The sequence below is a fragment of the Myotis nattereri genome (genome assembly GCF_964212035.1).
Source record: "Myotis nattereri genome assembly, chromosome: 13".
Lineage (NCBI taxonomy): Eukaryota > Metazoa > Chordata > Mammalia > Chiroptera > Vespertilionidae > Myotis > Myotis nattereri.
This window is the reverse complement of record NC_138088.1, coordinates 55,505,107-55,526,785: the sequence shown is the minus strand read 5'-3', so window position 1 is coordinate 55,526,785 and position 21,679 is coordinate 55,505,107. Positions and strand designations below refer to the sequence as shown.

The 21,679-nt window shown below is 47.4% G+C and overlaps 2 protein-coding genes across 3 annotated transcripts in view; one reads left to right on the top strand and one right to left on the bottom strand.

Annotated features, from left to right (window-relative positions):
- Positions 1 to 8,738, top strand: part of EIF3A (eukaryotic translation initiation factor 3 subunit A) — a 33,315-nt gene extending 24,577 nt beyond the window's left edge. The window contains exons 18-23 of one of the 2 annotated variants that reach the window (XM_081105136.1): positions 95 to 183; positions 731 to 1,632; positions 4,917 to 5,118; positions 6,224 to 6,405; positions 7,512 to 7,779; positions 8,578 to 8,738. In XM_081105136.1, the coding sequence (XP_080961262.1) occupies positions 95 to 183; positions 731 to 1,632; positions 4,917 to 5,118; positions 6,224 to 6,405; positions 7,512 to 7,741 (1,605 nt within the window). In that variant the 3' untranslated portion in view covers positions 7,742 to 7,779; positions 8,578 to 8,738. Of the gene's footprint in view, positions 1 to 94; positions 184 to 730; positions 1,633 to 4,916; positions 5,119 to 6,223; positions 6,406 to 7,511 lie in introns of both variants that reach the window. The other variant, XM_081105135.1, reaches the window with a different exon arrangement.
- Positions 8,739 to 10,843: 2,105 nt separating this feature from the next.
- NANOS1 (nanos C2HC-type zinc finger 1) lies at positions 10,844 to 15,046 on the bottom strand (the record flags this gene model as incomplete). The annotated part of the gene is made up of 1 exon (XM_081105092.1): positions 10,844 to 15,046. The coding sequence occupies one exon, from the start codon at positions 15,044 to 15,046 to the stop codon at positions 14,183 to 14,185; it is 864 nt and encodes a 287-aa protein (XP_080961218.1). The 3' UTR covers positions 10,844 to 14,182.
- Between the last annotated feature and the right edge of the window lie 6,633 nt (positions 15,047 to 21,679).

The following is a 21,679-nucleotide window of genomic DNA, read 5'->3' as shown; positions in this document are numbered from 1 at the left end:
TTTAATATAAGTACAGAATGTTTGCATAATAATAACAGTAATTGGTAGTAATTGTTGCCAGTGTAATGCATCTTACTAACTTTGGTCAATGTAGGACTCTCGATGGGGAGATAGAGATTCAGAAGGCACGTGGAGAAAAGCACCTGAAGTAGATTCTGAGTGGAGAAGAGGCCCACCAGAGAAGTAAGTAGAGTTAAGGAAAATGGTACCAATCCGTCATAGGTTCTGTTAATATCTGATTGGTGGTTTTCTAATTTGGCTGATTTTATATGGGTGGGGAGAGGAGAGTTCTGAAGAATTGTGTGCATGTCTCGTACTGAAATGTTGTTCATAGTTTACTTCAACACTACTGTAATTGCTGACTTCTGAACATCTTGAGGAATGAGTTCTGGAATAGTACTGCAGTTAGAGTAAGAATGAACATTCCTGACGTTTTTCTTTTCCTTTAAATTTCTTAAGTAGATCAAACATCCTTTATAATGAAATTGCCAAGGCACTCCTAGAAAAGTGCAGATGCCCTTTTAAGGCAGTTGTCTGCTTACTGGTTTATTGTTTGTTGATGTAATAGTTTGGATTTTGTGGTTTTGTTTTTTGTTTTCAATTAGAACATATTGTAGGAGGTTTAATGGATTTACACCGAAGTGATTTTTAAAAGGGAAGTAATTCCCAAAAGCACCATGTGCTTTTTAAGAAAATTATGCTTAAAGATGTTTGGTTTGTTGCTCTGTAGGGAGTGGAGACGTGGAGAAGGGCGAGATGAGGAAAGGCCTATTAGAAGAGATGAAGATCGCCCAAGGCGGTTGGGGGAAGATGAAGAAAGAGAGTCTTCTCTTAGACTAGAAGATGATCGGATTCCCAGGAGGGGCATGGATGATGACAGAGCCCCCCGACGTGGTCCTGATGAAGATAGGTTCCCTCGCCGTGGGGCAGATGATGATCGGCCTTCCTGGCGCAATGCAGATGATGACAGGCCCCCCAGACGAATTGGCGATGACGACAGGCCCCCCAGACGAATTGGTGATGACGACAGGCCTCCCAGACGAATTGGCGATGACGACAGGCCTCCCAGACGAATTGGCGATGACGACAGGCCCCCCAGACGAATTGGTGATGACGACAGGCCTCCCAGACGACTCGGTGATGACGACAGGCCTCCCAGACGACTCGGTGATGATGATAGGCCTCCCAGACGAATCGGTGATGACGACAGGGGAAGCTGGCGGCATATGGATGATGATAGACCACCTAGACGAGGACTGGATGAGGACAGAGGAAATTGGCGGGCAGCTGATGAGGACAGAGGACCAAGACGTGGTATGGATGAAGATCGGGGGCCGCGGCGAGGAGGTGCTGATGATGAGCGGTCATCCTGGCGTAATGCTGATGATGACCGAGGTCCAAGGAGAGGCCTGGATGATGACCGGGGGCCCAGGCGCGTGCTGGATGAAGATCGAGGACCTTGGAGGAACGCCGATGATGATAGAATTCCCAGGCGTGGGACAGATGATGACAGGGGTCCTTGGAGAAACATGGATGATGACCGGATCTCAAGACGGGCTGATGATGATCGGATTCCCAGCAGAAGGGGCGAGGACTCAAGACCTGGTCTCTGGAGACCATTTGTCAAGCCAGGTAAAATTCTGGGGTTCAGAAATTCAGATTGGATTCTTTATAGACTCTATTTGATATATTTACAAGTAGAAAGTAAAAGTTTTACATAATCTAGTCTCCACTGTTCTATAGATGATAGCAGGTTGTTCCAAACAAGGAGTATCTCAAATGACTACATTCTTTTTAATTAAAAAAAGTTATTTTTCAACTGGAAAAAAAAAAAAAACAACACAAATTTTAATTGATATACGAGAGATTGGTCTATATTCCTATTAGTTTTTAAGTAAACTGATATTTTATCTTTTCTTGAATATCTCTGCAGTGATTATGTCAAAGATTACTTACCTTCAATGTTCCACACAAATAACCACCTTTTTTCTCTTTGTTTCCTTTTGCCTTTTTTCTTTTTTATTGATTTTTTACAGAGAGGAAGGGAGAGAGATAGAGAGTTAGAAACATCGATGAGAGCGAAACATCGATCAGCTGCCTCCTGCACATCTCCTACTGGGGATGTGCCCGCAACCCAGGTACATGCCCTTGACCGGAATCGAACCTGGGACCTTTCAGTCCGCAGGCCGACGCTCTATCCACTGAGCCAAACCGGTTTCAGCTCCTTTTGCCTTTTTGACTGCTTCTTTAAGGGCTCTTTTTCATGTGTCCATACCTTCAGTGTCCTTGCTCTTCAGGTTCTGTTCTGGACCAGCCTTCTTTTTAAAAAAAATATATTTTATTGATTTTTTACAGAGAGGAAGGGAGAGGGGTAGAGAGTTAGAAACATCGATGAGAGAGAAACATCGATCATCTGCCTCCTGCATACTCCCCACTGGGAATGTGCCCGCAACCAAGGTGCATGCCTTTGACCGGAATCGAACTCAGGACCCTTGAGTCTGCAGGCCGATGCTCTATCCACTGAGCCAAACTGGTTAGGGCTGGACCAGCCTTCTTGTAATAAACGTTTGTACTCTTGGCAAACATGTGATTATTCTCACAGCAAGAGCTCATTTTCTTATTTTCCAGTCTTAGGCCTGATCATCTTTTCATACTTTACTGTTTTGAGTAATTGTGTGACACCAGATGACACCTTCAGACCTGGTGCTTCCATCTGTATGCTGTACACAGCACATCTCTACCTGGAAGTGTAACTGACACTTCATACACAAACACTCTATCCACTCCGGTCAAGGGCATGTACCTGGGTTGCAGGCACATCCCCAGTAGGGGGTGTGCAGGAGGCAGCTGATCGATGTTTCTCTGTCATCGATGTTTCTAACTCTCTATCCCTCTCCTTTCCTCTCTGTAAAAAATCAATAAAATATATTTAAAAAAAACACACACAAAAAAAACACTCTATCCACATGCATACATACAAGCACCCGCTTCTCTTTGGGGTTCCACTTTCAAGCTAATTGTATAAGCTGCAAATCTGGAAGTTCGTTGCTGTTTCATCCTTTAAGTTAAAGCTTTTATTTAGTTCAGTTTTATCTTATCAGTGTTCCTTAAGCCCACCCACTTCTATTTCCCCTGCATGTACTTGGGTCTGGTCCACCATCATTCTTTCTTTGAACTCTCGCTGTTACTGGTCTCTGCTGGCTCTCCCACCCCCAGTTCGAGTGTTTGTGCAATAACCAGTGCAGTCTGTTCTAAGTGCAAGTTTAAGTGAGCAGCTTCCTTGCCTCTACCCTTCGTGGTTTCTGTTGTATACTCTGTCTCTTCTAGTCTCACTTCTTTCTACTCTCTAGCTGCGTGACTTTGGGTGAGCCACTTAACTTTCTGTGCCTCATGTAAAATGAGGATAACAGTCCTCCTTAAGTGGCCATAGTTGTGTTATATAAAGTCTCTGAATTCTGAACCATTTGCTCCCAGGGAAAAGACTAGGTAGGTTCATATGAGCCTTTTAGTCCCAAGTTTTGTCAACCAGTCAATACATAACTTGTTTTTTATATTTCTATTTAAAAATACCTTATTTAATATATAGTATTGATTCACTAACATTGAACTCGTAACTAAAGCATTGTAATATTTTCCTAAATGAGCTTATCTAACACAAATATTTTCTCCCATCCATTGCCTTCTTTGCTTGGGAACACGAGAACATTTTGGCCCAATCCTTGGAGGCCATTTTAAACAGTGAAATCACCAACCAAAAGCTCAAAAAATGCAAAAGTAGACCTCCAGTAGGGTACTTAGTTGAAGTATGAGAGATGCAGCAAGAAGGCAAGTGTTGCCTTATCCAACCTCTGCTGAAAATGTACTTGTCAGGTGACTCAAATATTTTGCAACTTTGCACATGTCTGCAAGTGACTGTAAAAGTTCTTGAGTATTAATTTTGGAGGTATAAATTTTAGCATACAGGCAAATTAGCAAATATGAACTCTACTTAGCTCAGAGTTTGCAGTAGTGCTATGGCACGTGGTACTATAAATGCTAACAGCAATAATAATTATTAGCCTTAAAACTGTAATACATTTTCATTGAAATCTCTGTTGCCTTTGGCCTCTTGGTGTGAATATATAAATAAATAAAATGGCCCTAGCAGGTTTAGTTCAGTGGATAGAACATTGGCCCTCAGACTGAGGGGTTCTGGGTTCAATTCCAGTCAAGGGCATGTACCTTGATAGCAGGCTCGATCACCGGCCCTGGTCTGGGCATTTGCGGGAGGGAACCAATCGATGTGTCTCTCTCACATCAATCTTTTTCTCTCTGTCCTTTCCCTTCCACTCTAAGAATCAATGGAAAAATATCCTTGGCTGAGGACTAACTAACTAAATAAAATGTTTCTAGATTTGGACATTCCCTGGATAGTGTGAATTACTGGGCAGGGTCCAAGGATTTATCCTTGCTTCATGATTGCATGGATGGTAAATGGTGGAGGGCAGGAATATGACAGGAAAGAGTGCTTTTGTTTTGAAAATGTGGCAGTCTAAATGAATATATAACTGGGGCCCTGTCTTTAGAGATCTAGCTCCTACCCTTCACCCTTTAAGTTTTCTGCTTAAGTGAGTTATTTATCATCAAAACATACCCAAAATAACTGCATACAGGATACTCCACCAGAACTATAAAAGTTTCTTAGGTCATGTGTTCCTGTGTGTTAGAGAAACAGGATAGGTAGTCACAAATAGGAGCTGGGGATCTTGTGAAATGATGTAAGTGGCTTTAGTTCTTTTTTCTTTTTTTAAGAGGTTCGAGTGTCTTAAATTAGTGTTTAGAATGGTGCTGGATTAATGTCAACATTAAGATCTCTATTCATAGTTGCCAGTCTGTGTTTCTTTAGTAGAAAATATTTTTGCTTCTTTAAAAAATAGGTGGATGGAGAGAGAAGGAAAAAGCCAGAGAAGAAAGTTGGGGTCCACCTCGAGAATCAAAACCACCAGAAGAACGTGAATGGGACAGAGAAAAAGAGAGAGAGAGAGATAGTCAAGATCGTGAAGAGAATGACAAGGATCCAGAGAGAGAAAGGGACAGAGAGAGAGATGGGGACCGAGAGGATCGCTTCAGAAGACCGAGGTGTGATATTTGAATTAAAACTATCCATGGAGTTAAGTTAGAATTATCTTACATACTCCTGAATATTCCTAACCATTTTTGAGAGATGGTGTTCCTCATTCCTCCCTCTGCCAATATTTATCAGAATCATGGACTTAAAAGAAATTTTTTTAGCTGTCATTTAATTGAATGTTCCTTCTTAACAAAGAATGAAAATAGAACACAAGCTGTGTGGCTGTCTACATGTTATTTAACTCTCTGGTAGTGGAACAAGTCCAGGTATCTTTACCAGTCCATTGCTTTTTCCCTCTGGTTTAGGTCAATCAATTTTTTTTTTTAATTTTAAAATATATATTTTATTGATTTTTTACAGAGAGGAAGGGAGAGAGATAGAGAGCTAGAAACATCGATGAGAGAGAAACATCGATCAGCTGCCTCCTGCACATCTCCTACTGGGGATGTGCCCGCAACCCAGGTACATGCCCTTGACCGGAATCAAACCTGGGACCTTTTAGTCCGCAGGCTGACGCTCTATCCACTGAGCCAAACCGGTTTCGGCCTAGGTCAATCAATTTTATTGCCCTTAAGTTATTAAAAGCCCCTTTACTTTTAAAAAAAATTGCCTATTGGGGTGACATTGGTTAATAAAATTGTATAGGTTTCAGAAAGCGCCTTTACTTTTATTAGTGGTAATTCTTGCTTGCTTCTTTTGGCCGTAGTGGCTTTATACTGATAAATCTAGGCCATCACTGTTTAATAGAATTTTCTACAGGGATGAAAATGTCCTATACCTGTAATGTCCATTATGGTAGCCAGAGTCCATTTGTGGCTGTTGACCATTTGGCATATGGTTAGTGCTCCTGAGGAAGTGTCTTGATTTTATTTTAGTTAATATAAACTTAAGGAGCCACAGATAGATAGTGGCTTCTGTGTTGGACAGCACGCATCTAGATTTTCTTATTTGACTGCCACTCCTGAGGCATCAGATTGAGATTCAGTGGTGAGTTTAAACTTTATCCCTTTTATATTAATAAACTCTCTGAGGACCATGTAATATAATATATTCACTGTAACTCCCCATATAGTCTAACACCAGAATTTAACATGTTATTTTGAATGGCTGCAGGGATGAAGGTGACTGGAGAAGAGGGCCAGCTGAGGAAGCTTCAAGCTGGAGAGATTCAGGTCGCCGTGATGATAGGGATAGAGATGACCGCCCACGTGTGAGGGATGATCGCCGAGATCTAAGAGAAAGACGAGATGACAGAGACCGCAGAGGACCTCCTATCAGATCAGAGCGTGAAGAAGGTACAGATGGTCTACACAGCTGCTGAACCATTAGAGAACCATTACTGGGGAATTTTGGATTTTTAATACCTTATAAATTTATATGGACACCAAAAATAAGATAGTGGATTTTCAAAAATATTTTATTGATTTTTTTTTTTTTTTTTTTACAGAGAGAAAGGGAGAGGGATAGAGAGTTAGAAACATTGATGAGAGAGAAACATCGATCAGCTGCCCCCTGCACACCTCCTACTGGGGATGTGCCTGCAATCAAGGGACATGCCCTTGACCGGAATCGAACCTGGGACCTTTCAGTCCGCAGGCCGACGCTCTATCCATTGAGCCAAACCAGTTAGGGCAAGATAGTGGATATTTATTCAACTTAGAATTCACAGTTCTCATAAACTTAAGTCAATGATTGCTTTGTGAAGTTAGCTTATCTCTAAATTCAAAGTATAGTAGTAGACTAATTAAACTGGATAGTAAGCAAAATATAGATAAAAAGTTTAAATGAGGAAACAATTTATCAGTTCTTGAAAATTAAGATAGTAGATTAATACAAAGTGTAAATAAAACATTCTCTGAAATTGTAGCAGTTGAAACTTTAGTAGAAAAATACTTTCAATATTTAAAATGACCATTGCACATAAGTAATTGTCTCACAAGCTTTTAATATTATGTTAGTACAACTGGATTATAAGGGTATTTCTTCTATTATAGCCATAATGAAAAAATATTCTTATGGCTAATTAGTTGTTAAAACAAGAGCCCCAAATATCCTTTCAGTTTTAAAATTTTCATTCAGCAAGATTTTTGTCACTTTGTCTTAGTTTTTGTTTTTATAGTTAAAACAAGTAGGACACTTCCCAGGCCAATGATTTCTTCTTCTTTGCAAATTTGAATTATACCTCTAAGTCTATATTCTTTTAAAGGTTTCATCAGAAAATGTATCAAAATGATTCAAATGTATTTAGCTTTTATTGTTTTTTAATGGCATTTCTGTATTGTTACCTTCAATACAGAATTTCTGAGTCATTTGAGGCATTCCTTTTGCTGACATTCTGTTTAGTTTCAGCCAATAGAATATAGTACAAACTTACTCTTTTTTCTTTAATGAAACTTCTTAGTGAGTTCCTGGAGACGTGCTGATGACAGGAAAGATGACCGGGCAGAAGAGCGGGATGTCCCTCGTCGTGTTCCTCCTCCAGCTCTTTCAAGAGATCGAGAAAGAGACCGAGACCGGGAAAGAGAAGGTGAAAAAGAGAAGGCCTCCTGGCGAGCTGAGAAAGAGAAGGAATCTCTCCGTCGCACTAAAAATGAGACTGATGAAGATGGATGGACTACAGTACGACGTTAAGCCTCAAAATAATGGATTCAAACCCACGTCTTACATAGGTTTGATCACATTCAAGGATTATTATACTTGTGCTCAACCAGTCTAAATTGGATTCTTTAATGTTGTCTCACCATAACACAAAAAAAGCATGAACTTGTATTAATCCTATATAATAGATTGATCATGCACTGTATCCACAGAAGGTTGGAAAACTATGCCATTTTCTGGAATTTAAGGTGTTGGCATTATTTCATCAATCACTTGTTTACAAAAAAAGAAAAACTAAAAAATAAATTTAAGATGTGAACCCTTCAGGTATTGAGTAACACCTGTATCTTGGTATAGACTGATCTTTTTTTCTTTTGATTTTGAAATATCTGATATTAATTTGGAATGAGGTAAGGCTCTGTTATAGAAAATGTATTTCAAGACTCTAAAGCAGGGAGTTGAAACAGTTTTCACACCATTAGCAGTTGAGACATACCCTAGGTGTTTTGAGGTATCAACTAAATATAAGAAGTTTTTAGGTTCACTATAAGTGCAGTAAACATTACACACATCTGATACAGTGGGATTTTCTGCAGATTTTTACTTGAAAGAAGGTGAGTATAAAGCAATTTGCAGTCATCGTTGAAATGACGAGAATACTGCTGAAGTGTGAATCCAAAACAGTTACAGCTTTTAAATTTTAAAGCATTTGGTAAACTTATTGATACTTTTTCTGTTGCCAATAGCAAACTGCTTTTCCATTAATGGAAAATTCATGCCTTTCAAGCATTTTAAATATGACAATATTTATAAATGAGTGGTTTGGAGGAATTGTTTAAATTCTTTTTCTTAATTTCTTTTCTCTTTAGGATAGCTCCTTCAACAAGTAATTTGTAGTAACGACTGTGTTGACTTCAATTCTGGAGTGTGGTAGCTGTGTTAAAGATAACGATTTGGTCTCATTGAAGCCAACACAGAACTTGCTGCTGTGTTTTTTCTTTAATGATAAATAAAATACTTACAGAATTTGTTTTTGTGTTGGTTTGTGGTTATACTTAAACTGCTTTGTTTATAATGGTGATGTTTGCATATTCAGTTGATCTTACTTGAGTTTTACCCGTGCCATTAATTGTCTCATTGGGTAGTAGTGAAGAAAGTAACCTAAGTATACTAGAAAGCAAATGTGGCTAGGATGGTTGCCCTAAGACGTCCTTCATGAATTTGGACCCCTTAGTTTCCCTGTAATGTGTTGTCTCTGTGAGCTTATGCATTGCCTGTGTGTGTGCTGGTGTGCATGTGTGGGTGTGCTGTACTAGCTTGGGTCTTCCTCTGAAATTGAAAAATCACAATTCAGAGAATGTTAGTTGCAACTTTATAGTGGCTGTAGGCACTTAACAAAATGCTGATCAGTATTTCAAGTGAGAACTCATCCGTGCGTCTGGCTACTTTTCTCTTAGTAGTTTTGGCAACCTATAGTTCTTCATTATTGTTCCACAAACCAGTGTTTTGTTCTTCAATAATAGTTCAGCTGTAGACACACTGTTGTAGTAATTATCTTGGTAATTATGATGCCAAGAACCAGGAAAAGGCCGGAAGGCAGATAACAGTCTGTGGTAACTTTCTGCCTTCACCCATATATATCTCAAAGTTGCAAAAACTTTCACAAAGCATCCTTACTAGAATTCCACATTTTATTATTTTTGCCGGATTGTACGTCTTGAATCTGATGGAGTCATTGCTTCAAGTGATAACTGTTGTTTTGGTATTTATAAAGATTTAAATTTCAAGATAGTGATCCAAAAGAGGTCTGACTTTGTAAAGATGGTCTGTGTTATGTGTTGTTTGTGAATTACCAGTCAGATGAAAGAATGTAAGTATTTGCTCGAACCTCTTTCCAGTCATATATTTTGGAAATAATGGGTGATTCAAGTAAAGGATTAGTTGACCAGTAATCTTTTTATTCTGGCCTTTTCCTTAGTCTCATCAATATAATTAAACCAAAAAACTTCTTTATATCCATATAAGTAACATCCGTGCATGGTGAAGTTTTAGCAGAGGTTGTGTGGTATTTTTCCATTTGGTGATGGTATAAATTGGTCTGAGAAGTAATGAGATCGAGAAAATCCTTATCCAAAAATTGGTTACTTCATTTATACTTACTTTGTGGGTCTTCAAATTGAACAGTTATGCCTGAAATATTTGTATGATCCTCCAAGGCTGGTAAAATGTCTTTTTCTGCCCATTCTTCAGAATCACTTTCACTGTCAGATACTATCATTTCTCTTTTGCCTTCGTGATGGTCTAATGTCAGACGCATTACTATCTCCTGACAAAGTACTTACCTTCCAGCTGACTACCAAAGTCACTTAGCCAATCAAAGTGTCTGCACATAATTCACTCAGACATTTGGCACTTCTTTTTTAAAAACCTTTGCCATAATAAAATATGGATGGAAAGAATTAGATGTATTGCTCATCATGTCTCTGGAAATACTGTCTGACGAGTTGAGAAAAAGACAGGAGCAGTGTTCAGACCGGAAACAAGTACACTCGTGGGCAGTCAGCAAGGTGTTAAATTATTTCTCATAATGACTAGTGAGAATTCCTGTTGGTACAGCTGTAAGGCCAGAAGAGGGAGTATTGGTGCTCTTTTACTTAAATAGTATCAGATGCAGCCTTTTCTGTGATGTTACCAATGATGGAAACTACTTTTAAAACATTTAGCTTCCTTTCTAAATAAGTAGAAGTCTTTAAAAGGTCTTTTGTGGGGAGAGGACCTTTTGTTTTATAATAAGTAAAAGAAGTTGGGGCTGTGACCTGTTCTGAGTCTGAAGTTAGTAGAGCTGAACTGTACTGACATCAAGGCCTCACTGGACAATTCACTTAGGCGGGTTTGTTTAGATGAGTTACAGGTGCATGTCTGCTGATTAGGCTTCCAGGCTCCTCTGCAAACCCACCCTTTCTGTCAGGACCCTTTTCCAGACCTACTGTTCTCCAAGTTTTGCCTTGGCAGTCAGAATCTGGGGCATTGGGTGAGAGAAGTCTGCTGTTTGTGATCCTGCCCTTAAGTTTCCACTCTCAGGGCCTTACACCCTCTACACCCCACCCCATCCCCCATGTGTTTTATCACCCGTGTCAAAGCTGACCAACTTACTAATGAGTAGAAGTCATCCATGTTTCCAGTGGCTACTGCATTTTTAACCCTTTGAGTGCCAACCAGTATCCTAGGAACTGTTAAAATCGCCAAGGCATTTGCTGATTTTACAGCAGTTTAGGAAAAAAATGATGAATCGCAAGTAAATGAAGTTACATATTCAAAAACTTAAGGAAACCTTTACTACATTTGTTTTCTGCACTTAGGTTCCATCTGTCAATAAAGAGTGAACTATGAGCATCTAACAGTGACACTGCAGGAGGAGCGTGATGGTGCTCCTGGCACTTTTGGCTAAGGACAGGAGGAGCGCAGTTGCACTCCTGGGTACTCTCGGGGTTAAACGAGAATACCGTTACTTTCAATGCAGGTGGATGAGGGTGGGTAGAGACAGCGGCTAAAAAAAAACACTACAATCCCATTAGTTGTCCATAGTGGCTACCAGGAGGAAGTTGGCATCTGTATGTGTGGGATGTTTTTGTCAAGGATTACCTGTTGTTGTTTTTTACCATTTTGATCGTGGATTTATAATTTTACAAGGCTGACACATATGGGACACTATGGGAGGTATGTTTCTCATGTGGCCAAAAACAGAAAGGACTAAAAACTTGCCTTTTCTGTCCCTTAAAGTACATATATTTGTGGTATAATTTCTAAACATGTAATTTTGGCTTGTGATAAATCTTTGCCAAAAGCTGTAATCAGAGTTAGTAATTCTGCAGCTTCCAAAAAGGACTTCACAGGAAAATTAAAATTCAAAGACATTAAAAGGCACTGGAAACGTCTCCAGAGACAGGAAGGATGCTCAGGCCATCCGTGCCTTCGCGGTTGGTAAGGCTCCTGAGCATTCCACAGTGTTTTGCTTTTAGCCAAATATGTAGTATGTTCTTACGAAAATAAGTTTTTTCATGTTATTTTTTAAACTTTGAAGAATCGGAAGGTTGATTTTAAATAGTGTGTTTAAAATGCTTTTCATAAGGGGTCTCTGGAGTATTAATGGTATTAACAGTCTCTTCATATAACACTTTTAACGTTAGCTGGGAGAGTAATGTAGATTTGAGAGGGAGTGAGTGATATGGGGGTGTTTCAAGTTGGCTAATGTAATGGTTGCCAAACTAATTGTGAGGGTCTGCTGGATACCTTCCCCAATACTCTTCTGACATGGACTTGAACTCCTTGTTCAATGTGTTCCCAGTTAGGCACATCCCACCAAGGGATTTGTATATTGAAGATATATTAAAGCTACATGCCTGAGCCCTGGAAACTGTGTCTATAATTTGGCTCTTAAAATACAAAGTAGCTGCCTGCCTACTCCTGGTCTTGAAGAATGTACTGATCTGTTTATAGTGACTTGAAAAGTAGAACAGCAGTGGGAGTGGTAACAAATTCATATTAACCTGAAAACTACCCCCAAAGCACAACAAATTTAAGCTGATGTATTTTCTAGCAAAATGAGAGTAAACACATGGCTTTAAGCTGCTTGATTTTGGGCCCAGTCAAATCTGAAGTTCTAGGGCCTGGGGACTACGGCCCGCCGGATCCGGCCCCTTTGAAATGAATAAAACTAAAAAAAAAAAAAAAGACCGTACCCTTTTATGTAATGATGTTTACTTTGAATTTATATTAGTTCACACAAACACTCCATCCATGCTTTTTGTTCCGGCCCTCCGGTCCAGTTTAAGAACCCATTGTGGCTCTCGAGTCAAAAAGTTTGCCCACCCCTGGGCTAGACTATCAGGAGTGGATTTCTTCCTGGCCAAGAAACAGTATGTCCTCCATCCCTCTCCCTTGATGCACCTTCCCTGAACAAAAAGGCTCAACGCTTCCCAAGGTTATCTACTACAGCCTCCATCACACCTTCAAAGTAGTGTTCAAGCCAATTTGCTGTGGAGGAAGGTAGCTGTTTAGTATGAAAGTCTAGCCTCTAATAACCTAGCTAAACTTTGAGAGTTCATGCATTTTGTGTTTCAGGTGCATTTCATCTTTATTTCCATTTTTGCCTCCTGTCTTGATAGCTACATGTCATTGAACTTGGTGGATTTAAAAATGAGGGTGGGAGGTAAAGTAGTGGTTAAGAACCTTTGATTAAGGATCAGGTTTAATATCATGTATGGTGGGGTTCCAGAAACAAACTGGAGTCTTCCAGTGAGAATGGGAACATAGGGAGGTCTTGCTCCTTGTCTCCAACCCCCTACTCTGTACGTAATGTTTATTCTGGTTCGAGGACTGCCTAAAGCCAGACAGCCCAGGGTGGAACCTTCTTGAACACAGATTATTACATTAACCTTCCGGAGTGCAGAGGACTTCATCTTCGATTTAGTTTGAAAGGCAACAGGTGGAATGAGCTTTCCACTAGTTAGGAACCCTGACATGGAGTGATTCAGGGTCCACTCTCCCTCTCATCTCAGTGTCACAGTGTTGTTAAAGAACTGGAAAGGGGGAGGTGCACAGACAAAAAGCCAAGTAGCAAAGTTATAGGTAAGAGTAATGAATTCATATACTGTTACTGTATAAATACACAAGTCAATTTCTTTTAACAGCACCATTTCCAAGTGTATACACAACATGATTTATAGCGGCACATTTTTTAAAGGTGGGAAATGTTAGTTGCTACTTAAGTAATAAAAGACCTGGTACATAAGAGAAGAAGGAGCTGTGCTCTACCTGCTACAGACGGTGTTTTACACCTCCTGCTACGACAGAAACAAGCCACACGGAGGGAATGCCCACACAAAGTAATACCGGAAAGTTTACTAAGCCTTCCCTTCTCCAAACGGACTCTACCAGGGGCTTGCTTCACCTGGAATTAGAATAACTGAGTAAGGACAACTAAATACTGTTTCAAACAATAAAAGTCATTTTGCCGACATTCCATAAAATCGCCAGTTCTAAGTTCAATAAAGAGGCTTTTAAAAAAATATTCTAGACCTAGTAAAGTGCCTCCATTAATACAATTAAACACCCAAGATTAGACTGAGACAATTTCATACCGATGCGCATCTAAAATAGGTTGAAGTATAGAGTAAATAAATAGCGCCTCTAAGTTGCCACGTTTCCGTTAGGGGGATACACAGCCTTCACCGTCCGGATGTGCACAGACTAGAAACTAGAGATAAATCAAGATTTTAGCGTCTTGTCTCAACCACAGGACTCCGAACGGCCGGCTTGCTTTGAAAAAAAAAACCAAAAACCAAGACGACATCCCAAGGAGAACCGAGAACCGAGCTCCACGCCTCCCCAACAGGAAGAGACGGTGCGCAGACCAAACAGGAGAGTGGGGGGCGGGCGGCGACCCCGGTGGCCTCCGGCGGTGGCGGGCCGGCCTCAGCGCAGCTTCTTGCCGGGCAGGCCGTCCCTGGGGCAGCGCGGGGCCGGCCGGGCGGCGGGCGGCGGCACTTTGGAGAGCGGGCAGTACTTGATGGTGTGCGCGTTGTCGCCGCTGGCCCCGCACAGGGGACACGTGTAGCGGCGCAGCACCGGGCACAGCACTCGCCCGTCGGGTCCCTTCAGGATGTGGGTGGTGTAGAGCGCCACCGCCTCCTTGTTGTTCCGGCAGAACACGCACACCTGCAGCTCGGGCTTGAGCAGCCGGGCGGCGGCCGCCCCGGAGGCCGCGTGCAGCCGGGGTTCGGCCGCCCACGCCAGGGCCCGCTCCTCGCGTGGTGCCACCTCGGCGGTGGCCGCCACGGCGGGCGCGCAGCCCAGCAGCACGGCGGCGGCGCGTCCAGCGAACGGGCTCAGCTCGGCGAAGCGCTCCTCCAGCAGCCCGGCCTCGGCGGGGCCCGCGCACAGGTCCAGCGCGCCCCCCAGGTAGCGGGCCCGGGACCCCGGGTCGTCGCTGTCGTCGTCGTCATCCTCTTCGTAGTCCGGCGGCCCCAGCGCCGGCCCCAGCGCCCCGGGCCCGGTCCCCGCGTGGGGAGAGCAGCAGGACGAGGAGGAAGAGGAGGGCGGGGAGCCGCCGCCGCCGCCGCGGTCTCCGTTTCCGCCGCGGGCGCAGCCGAAGCGTTGCTCGCCGTCCACCGCCTTGGTGATGAGCGTGGCAAGCCCCAGATAGTCGTTCCACGAGCTGAAGGGTTGCGGGTGCGCTGGGCCCTGGGCGCTCACGTAGTGGGCGCTGGGCACGAGCGCCATGGGCGGGGGGGCGCGGCCGCGGCGGGGCGAGTGGGGCGCCCAGGGGAAAGCCTCCATGGGCGGGCTGCGGGCCGCGCGCGCCGCCTCCCCGCCGCCGGCGCGGGCGGGACGGAAGGGACGCGCGGAGCTTGCCCGCCGGCCTGCCGCGGGGGTGGGGCCGCCTTGCCGCCTTTTATCAGGCCCCGCTCCTCCCCGCCCCCCGGCCTGGCCGCCGCCGCCGCCGCCCTGCCCCCTGCGCTCCCCAGCCCCGGCCACCTCGCCCGCGCCCCGGACGGAGGCGGAGCGGAGGCAGGCGCGCCGGGGGCGGGCGGGCAGTGCGCGCGCTCCGCTCCGGCCCGAGCAGCTCCGGCGCCCAGCGCGCTGCGCCAGCTTTGCCAGCTGCGGGGCGGCTTTCATTCTGGGAGGGGGCGGGCGAGGCGCCTCCACGGGCTCCGGCGCTAATTGGCTGCCGACCAGAGCCCCCTGCGCCACGGGTGCCGCTCAGGACGCTGATTGGTGAAACGGGGAAGGGGCGTGCCCTGCCCGCGCACCCGGCGGGGAGGGGCAAGTGGAGCGGAGAGAAGAGCCCGGGAGGGGCGGCTGCTGGGGTCCGCCCTCGCCCCCGCCCCCGCCTCTGTGCCCTGGGTTGGAACAGGTGACCAGGACTGGGTTTGAACAGGTGACCGGGGGCTCCCTTGCCCTGGTGGTGATGCTCGCCGAGGACGGGAGCGGGTAGGTATGGCGGTGGGCGAATGCCCCGACATTCACGCTCCCATCTCCCAGCCTTCAATCCTCTGGGCCAGAAGCCCCGTCTCGCCTCCCACCTCCTCACTAGCATCTGCGGGGGAACTGGGAGGCGGACTGGGCGCGATCTGAGGATGCAGTTTTTAGAGCCGCCCAGCAATGAAGCAACTTCAGTCTGCACAGCACACCTCTGAGGTTCACAGAAGTTAGAGTTCTCACCTAGTAAGTAGTCGAGGGACCCAGCACTTTCCACGGTGTCCTCCCAGGAAGTGTTCAGAGCCTGGATGGCCATGAACTGGTGACCTAGGTAAGGATGGGGACTGGGCCAGAAAACCTTCCAGCCCTAGCGTTGGTGTGTGTGTGTGTGTGTGTGTGTGTGTGTGTGTGTGTGTCTCCCCCCCAGTCGCCCCTGCCCCCAGGATTGTACCGAAATGTGATGGATATGTGCAATTTGAAAAGCAAAGCATTTTCGCGATCACAATTGAATACTTTGAAATGAGAACAGTTTTTTTTGTAAAAACAATGGGGAAAAAAATCAAGATTTTTTATTAGGAGGGTGCGAGGTGGTCATGCCCTTCTGGGGGAAGGGGCAACACTTTTTTGTGTTTTCACAAAAAGGCACCGGGAAGGGCCCTCACAGGGTTCCCTTCTGGTGGCAGGGCTGGCAGGGCAGGGCTCCCCCTCCTCCGTGGCTATTGAAATGGGGAGCTGGGTGGCTGGTGCTGGCAGCTCTCACTGGGCCTGAGGCCACGCTCACAGCTCTGGCTTCACCCAGCAGCTTCAGAAGGGCCCAGGGGAGGATGCTCAGAACCTAGGCCTGGCACCAGTTACCACTAGAATGAAGGAGTGAATCACAATGTCAGCAGTGGAAGGGCTCTCTGGGGTCATTTGATCCAATTTTTTTAAAATATATTTTTATTGATTCCAGAGAGCAAGGGGGAGAGAGAGAGAGAGAGAGAGAGAGAGAGAGAGAGAGAGAGAGAAGCATCAAAGATGAGGGAGAGTCATTGATCAGCTGCCTCCGCACGCCCCCTACTGGGAATCAAGCCCGCAACCTGGGAATGTGCCCTTGACCAGAATCAAACCTGGGACCCTTCATTCTGCAGGCCCATGCTCTATCCACTGAGCCAAACCAGCTAGGGCCAGTCTTCCTGTACGGATGAAGAAAATGAGACTCAGGGGAGAGAAGGACTTCTTTTAGATCACCTGGTGACTATGTACCAGCAAGAACTAGGACTTGGGCCCCATCACCCCTGGCTTGTGGCCTTCCTGCCATACCATGGACCCCAAAGGCATTTCGGCGTCCATGTGTGCATCAGCCGAAATCAAGTGTAGATGGAGCCGTGCCTTTGGCTTGGGCTGCTGCCCTCAGGGGCAATCCAGGGGCCAGGTGGCAGGCGCAGGGAAGGACTGGGGGCAGTAACGTGATGCCGGTTCTGGCCACCTGTCCGTGTGAGGGGTTGAAGATGTGTTTTCCTAGTCTCTTCCTCACCTCCTACTCCCCGAAGCTTGATTTAAGTCCCGAAACCAGGCAGTAATATTCTGCACTTGCCAACCCAGTTCCTTTTTCAAGTTTGTGTTGGCACCCGAATGAAAAAGCCATTCCTTTATTTCCTCCCCTTCTCCCACCAAAAATAAATACAAGAGCCCGTAAGGCGTGAGGCTCCTGCAGAAGCGTGGCAGGTTTGCTGACACAACTCTGAGCTCTAGCCATGAGGACGAGGCCCCCAGAGTGGTATGAAGGTTATTATTCTATAAATGGAAAATTCCACTCTGTTCGCACGGCCCTGCAGCCTGCATACTTTCAAGGTATGCAGACCTTGCGGGCGCTGAGGAGTGGGGGCCTCTGTTCTGAGGACAACTTCTGCCAGGGGAGTTTCAAACCGCCAGCTGCTGCGTTTGATCCCCTGGGTCAGCCCAGGGAGAGGATGGCCGAAAGCGAGGCCTCTCTCCTCTCCTCCATGTTGGCAGCCTGCGGTTTGACCAGGAGAATAAAAACCTGGAAGTGCACCTGAAAAAGAACAAATGCCTTGATTCAGAGCTGCCGGCTGGGTGGTGGGTAGCGAGGATCCCCAGGAGACGCCCTGCAAAGGGGTGGACGGGACCTCATTGTGTCCGCAGGGTCTGGCTCCGTGCTGGTTCCACAGGCTGCTCACCTTGTCTGCTCCCAGCCCTGTCCACGGTCAAACACCAGTAAGTCTTTGACCCGGAAAGTATATCTGGGAGTGGGGCCCAGTGTGCATGAAGGCTTTTGTTTGGGGGACACACTGGCTCAGGCACTGGGTGGTCATAGGAAGGCCAGGGTGGGCGCCTGGCCCAGCTCGGGGTTAACTGTACAGTGACTTTTGTTGCCAAGCCTAGGCCGCAGCCTGGCCATGAGCTCTCAGGCTCTCTTTGAGGCGGTGGGACTGACTTCAGAGATGCTCTTAGCCCTTCCGATGAGCCTGCCTTTTCTTTCCTTTCCAGAAGTCTGAAAGCAGACGGGGCTAGCGGAGTATGGCAGTGCCTTCAAAGGACACCTCGGATTGGTGGAAGCAGGAAGACAGATCGGGACGGGCCTGGGCACCGAGGTGAGAGGGTGATGCTCAGGTTCCTCCTGAATGGGCCGTGGGCACAGGCAGGAGGCTCTGGCAGGGCAGGGGTGGGTGGTGGGGGCGCCGATGGGCTCTGCACCCCCACCTCTTCGCGTGGCCCCCGGCCTGGGCTGTCTTCTTTGCTGGCGGCAGAACTGAACCAGGAGAGACTGTTGAACACACAGACCCCAGGCTTCTTGAGGCTCTTGAGAAACATGAGGTCAGCCCTGGGGAATGAAGCAGCTGGGCGGGCGTCCAGGCAGCTACAGAGATGCTGTTTGTCAGGCTCTGGGTCCCCGCTGACTCGCCTGCCAAGCTCTTTCCAGGGGCAGGAAGTGCTGCGGCTCCCCAGCCCTGGGGCTTGGATGCGGGTGGGGTGCCCTGGGGCAGGTTGGGGCGCTCTCTTCTGTCACAGTGTTGACTTTGTCCACATCCTGTCTCTGGCCGAGCTCAGAGTCCTGGGGACGGTGCCCCTACCCTTTGGGGGCTCGGAGTTCGCCACAGGCAGTTGAGAAGGCAGGAGGTGACGTGGCGGGAGCTTGCTGGGCCTCCTGCAAAGTCGCATGGGGCCTCGGACGAGGGACTTATCCACTCTGGGCCCCAGCTCCTTCCTGTCATCAGCCAGGGGCTCATGGCGTGAAGTGGCAGCCACTCTCCCCTTCTCGCTTCCTCTTGTTCCAGGTGAGCCCCTCCCTCAGCCTCAGGGATGAGCTGTGCCGTGGAAGGCAGCAGGAACATCCCTTTTCCCTGGGCAAGGGCTGGGGTAGAAGGGGCTGGCGACCCTGTCCCAGGCCCTGACAGAGGAGGGAGGTGTGCGAGGAGGACCCTGGGAGGGAGTTCGCCCCCTTGTTGAAAAAGAAAACAACGCCAGACAAACCACCGCACCTCCTTCTGGCCACCTGCGGGCTGTGGGCTGAGGGCTGAGGGCTGAGGGCTGAGGCCACCCCGAGGGGCAAGTCTTAAGGGCGGAAACTGGCCCACGGGTGGTGGCGAACCTCGGGACATTTCCCCTGGTGACTCGGTGACTTGTTACACAAGGGAAACCTCTCTGTGGTTTCCGCCACTGAGCCCGGCTCGCTTTTGCTCGCAGCCGAATTCATCCTCATTGAGACGCGGTCATACGAACAAGATGCCTGTGGTGAGTCTGTCGGGAAGGTAGGATACGATATTCTGGCTGGAGGGAGGGCGGTGACAACCAGGCCGGAACGGTGCGCGTGGACAAGGGCAGGAAGGAAACCGGAGACGGAGAACGGCTTTGCGGGCCGCTCCTCTCCCGGGCGCTGCCTGGCGAGAAAGCCTCCAGCTGACAGCAGTGAGAGCGACAGGTGCCTGACCAGGTGCTGCGGACCAGGTGCTCTACCACCTCGGCTCACGGACCGACACAGCGGCCATGCGGCCACGTGAGGCAGGTACCGCGATCGGCCGCGTGTCACAGCCGAGGGGCAGGCCGCGCAGCTCACAGGCAGCCGGGCTCCCATGGAAACCCGTGTCCCTCCCACTGCAGGGCTGGGCCTGCTCCATGCACCTGGTCCTGCTCCTCCGGCCACGGGGCTTCTGGGGACACATGGGAGAGGCCGGTAGCGGGGGCGGGAGGAGACGGTAGAGGGAGCTGCCCCGAGCACAGCGAGGCACATTGCGCCCTGTGTCAGAGATCGCCCCCCAAGCGAAACCAATTCCGTGTCAAAATGGTCTGGTTTTTTCTGTTTATCCAGTAGTGGGTACAGTGAGGAATCCCTTCTGTCCGTAACACACCTTCCCTCCTCCCCAGAGCTAACGGGTTTGCTTTTAGAAAACTGGATTGTCCCCGTTTTGTTCAAAGCAGGATCTGCCTGGGCGCTGACAGTCTCAAAGACAGATGTCCCTGGGCTGATGGTGCTGATAATAACAGCAATAACACTGGCTCTCAGGCACTCGGCAGGAACTCAGATCATTTCTGAAGTCCTCCCAGCGGCCCTACAACGATACCCATTTCAGGAAAAGGAAATGAGGTTTGGGGAGGCAAAAGAGTGCGCCCGGCCCAGCGTCCGCCAGCTAGATAGTGGGTGGGTATCTCCGAGGCCTGAGCTTGGGCTGCTGTACTTCCTCCTCCCTCTCCTGGCCCACGGACATTCATTCTGTCAGGATTCACTGTGTCCTGCTCCCCACCCCCTCCCCTGCTTGGCTAAACGGGACCATCACTCTTGCTCATCTTCCACCCCTGCTGTTTGCAAGTGGAGAGGAGTAAGAGCTGGAGCCCCAAGTGGGGGTGTTACACATAAGATGGTAAGCTATGAGGTCAAGGTTGTTTTCCAGTGGGCCTCAGGGTGGGAGTGCAGGGTGCGGGCGGGGGGGGCGGGCGGGGCGCGAGGGAGATGAGGTCAGTGAAGGGGATGCGGCCAGATGGCCAAGCAGGGCTGCTGGGCACAGTCTGCAGGTCGTGCCCTGCACACGGCTTCCTGTTGAAGGGAGCGCCTTCTACTTTATAGACGTGGGGATACCTATTTGAGCGAATCTATGATCGTGTTCTGGCTAATCTGGAGCAAAGTGTCTTTTTCTATGGAATTAGTCTATCATGGCAGTTTTCTAACAGGTGGAAAAAGGTGTCTTCTGCATGCTGTACCTTTTCCCAGTTTGCCTGAAGCTTGGCTCTGGCCAGAGATGTGAAATGCTAAGCTTCTTTAAAAAAAAATTTTTTTTTTAAATTGATTTCAGAGAGGAAGGGAGAGGGAGAGGAAGAGAGATAGTAACATCAGTGATGAGAGAAATATCATTGATCAGCTGCCTCTTGCATACCCCCTACTGGGGATTAAACCCACAACCTGGACATGTGCCCAGACTGGGAACTGAACCATGACCTCCTGGTTTATAGATCGATGCTCAACCACTGAGCCATGCCGGCCGGGCCGGGTGTGAAATGCTAAGCATCTTGAAAGTGGGCCTCAAGTTTGCCTTCAGCTAGGTGCCCGAGGGCCTGGCTAAAGCTTCAAGTGAGAGTGTCTCCCTAATAAAGCTGGTGGGGCAGGTGCTGGTCCTGGTGGGTACAGAGGGATCAGCTGCTCTGTTGGGAGGGACATTTTAAAGATGGCCCAAGCCATTTCAGACGCCTGCTGGTCTTACCTGACTGACGCGTACATTTCCGCAGCTGGCCCTCGTGCCCTGGGGCTGTCTCGTGCCCTGACGGTGCCTGTCCACGATGGCATGTTGGCAGTTGTGTCTGTTCTGGGGCTCCTGGGCTTGGTGACCAGAAAGGACGCAGGTGGTGGCCGAGGCGGGTGTAAGGCGAGCAGCCTCGCGCGGGTCATTCCCCTTCTCTGGGCCCGGTTTTCTTCGTTTAAAACAAGTGGTTGGCCCAAGCGTTTTCTTGGCTCTTTCTAGCTCCCACGTTTATCTGTTGGCCATCCAGGCCTTTCTCCGG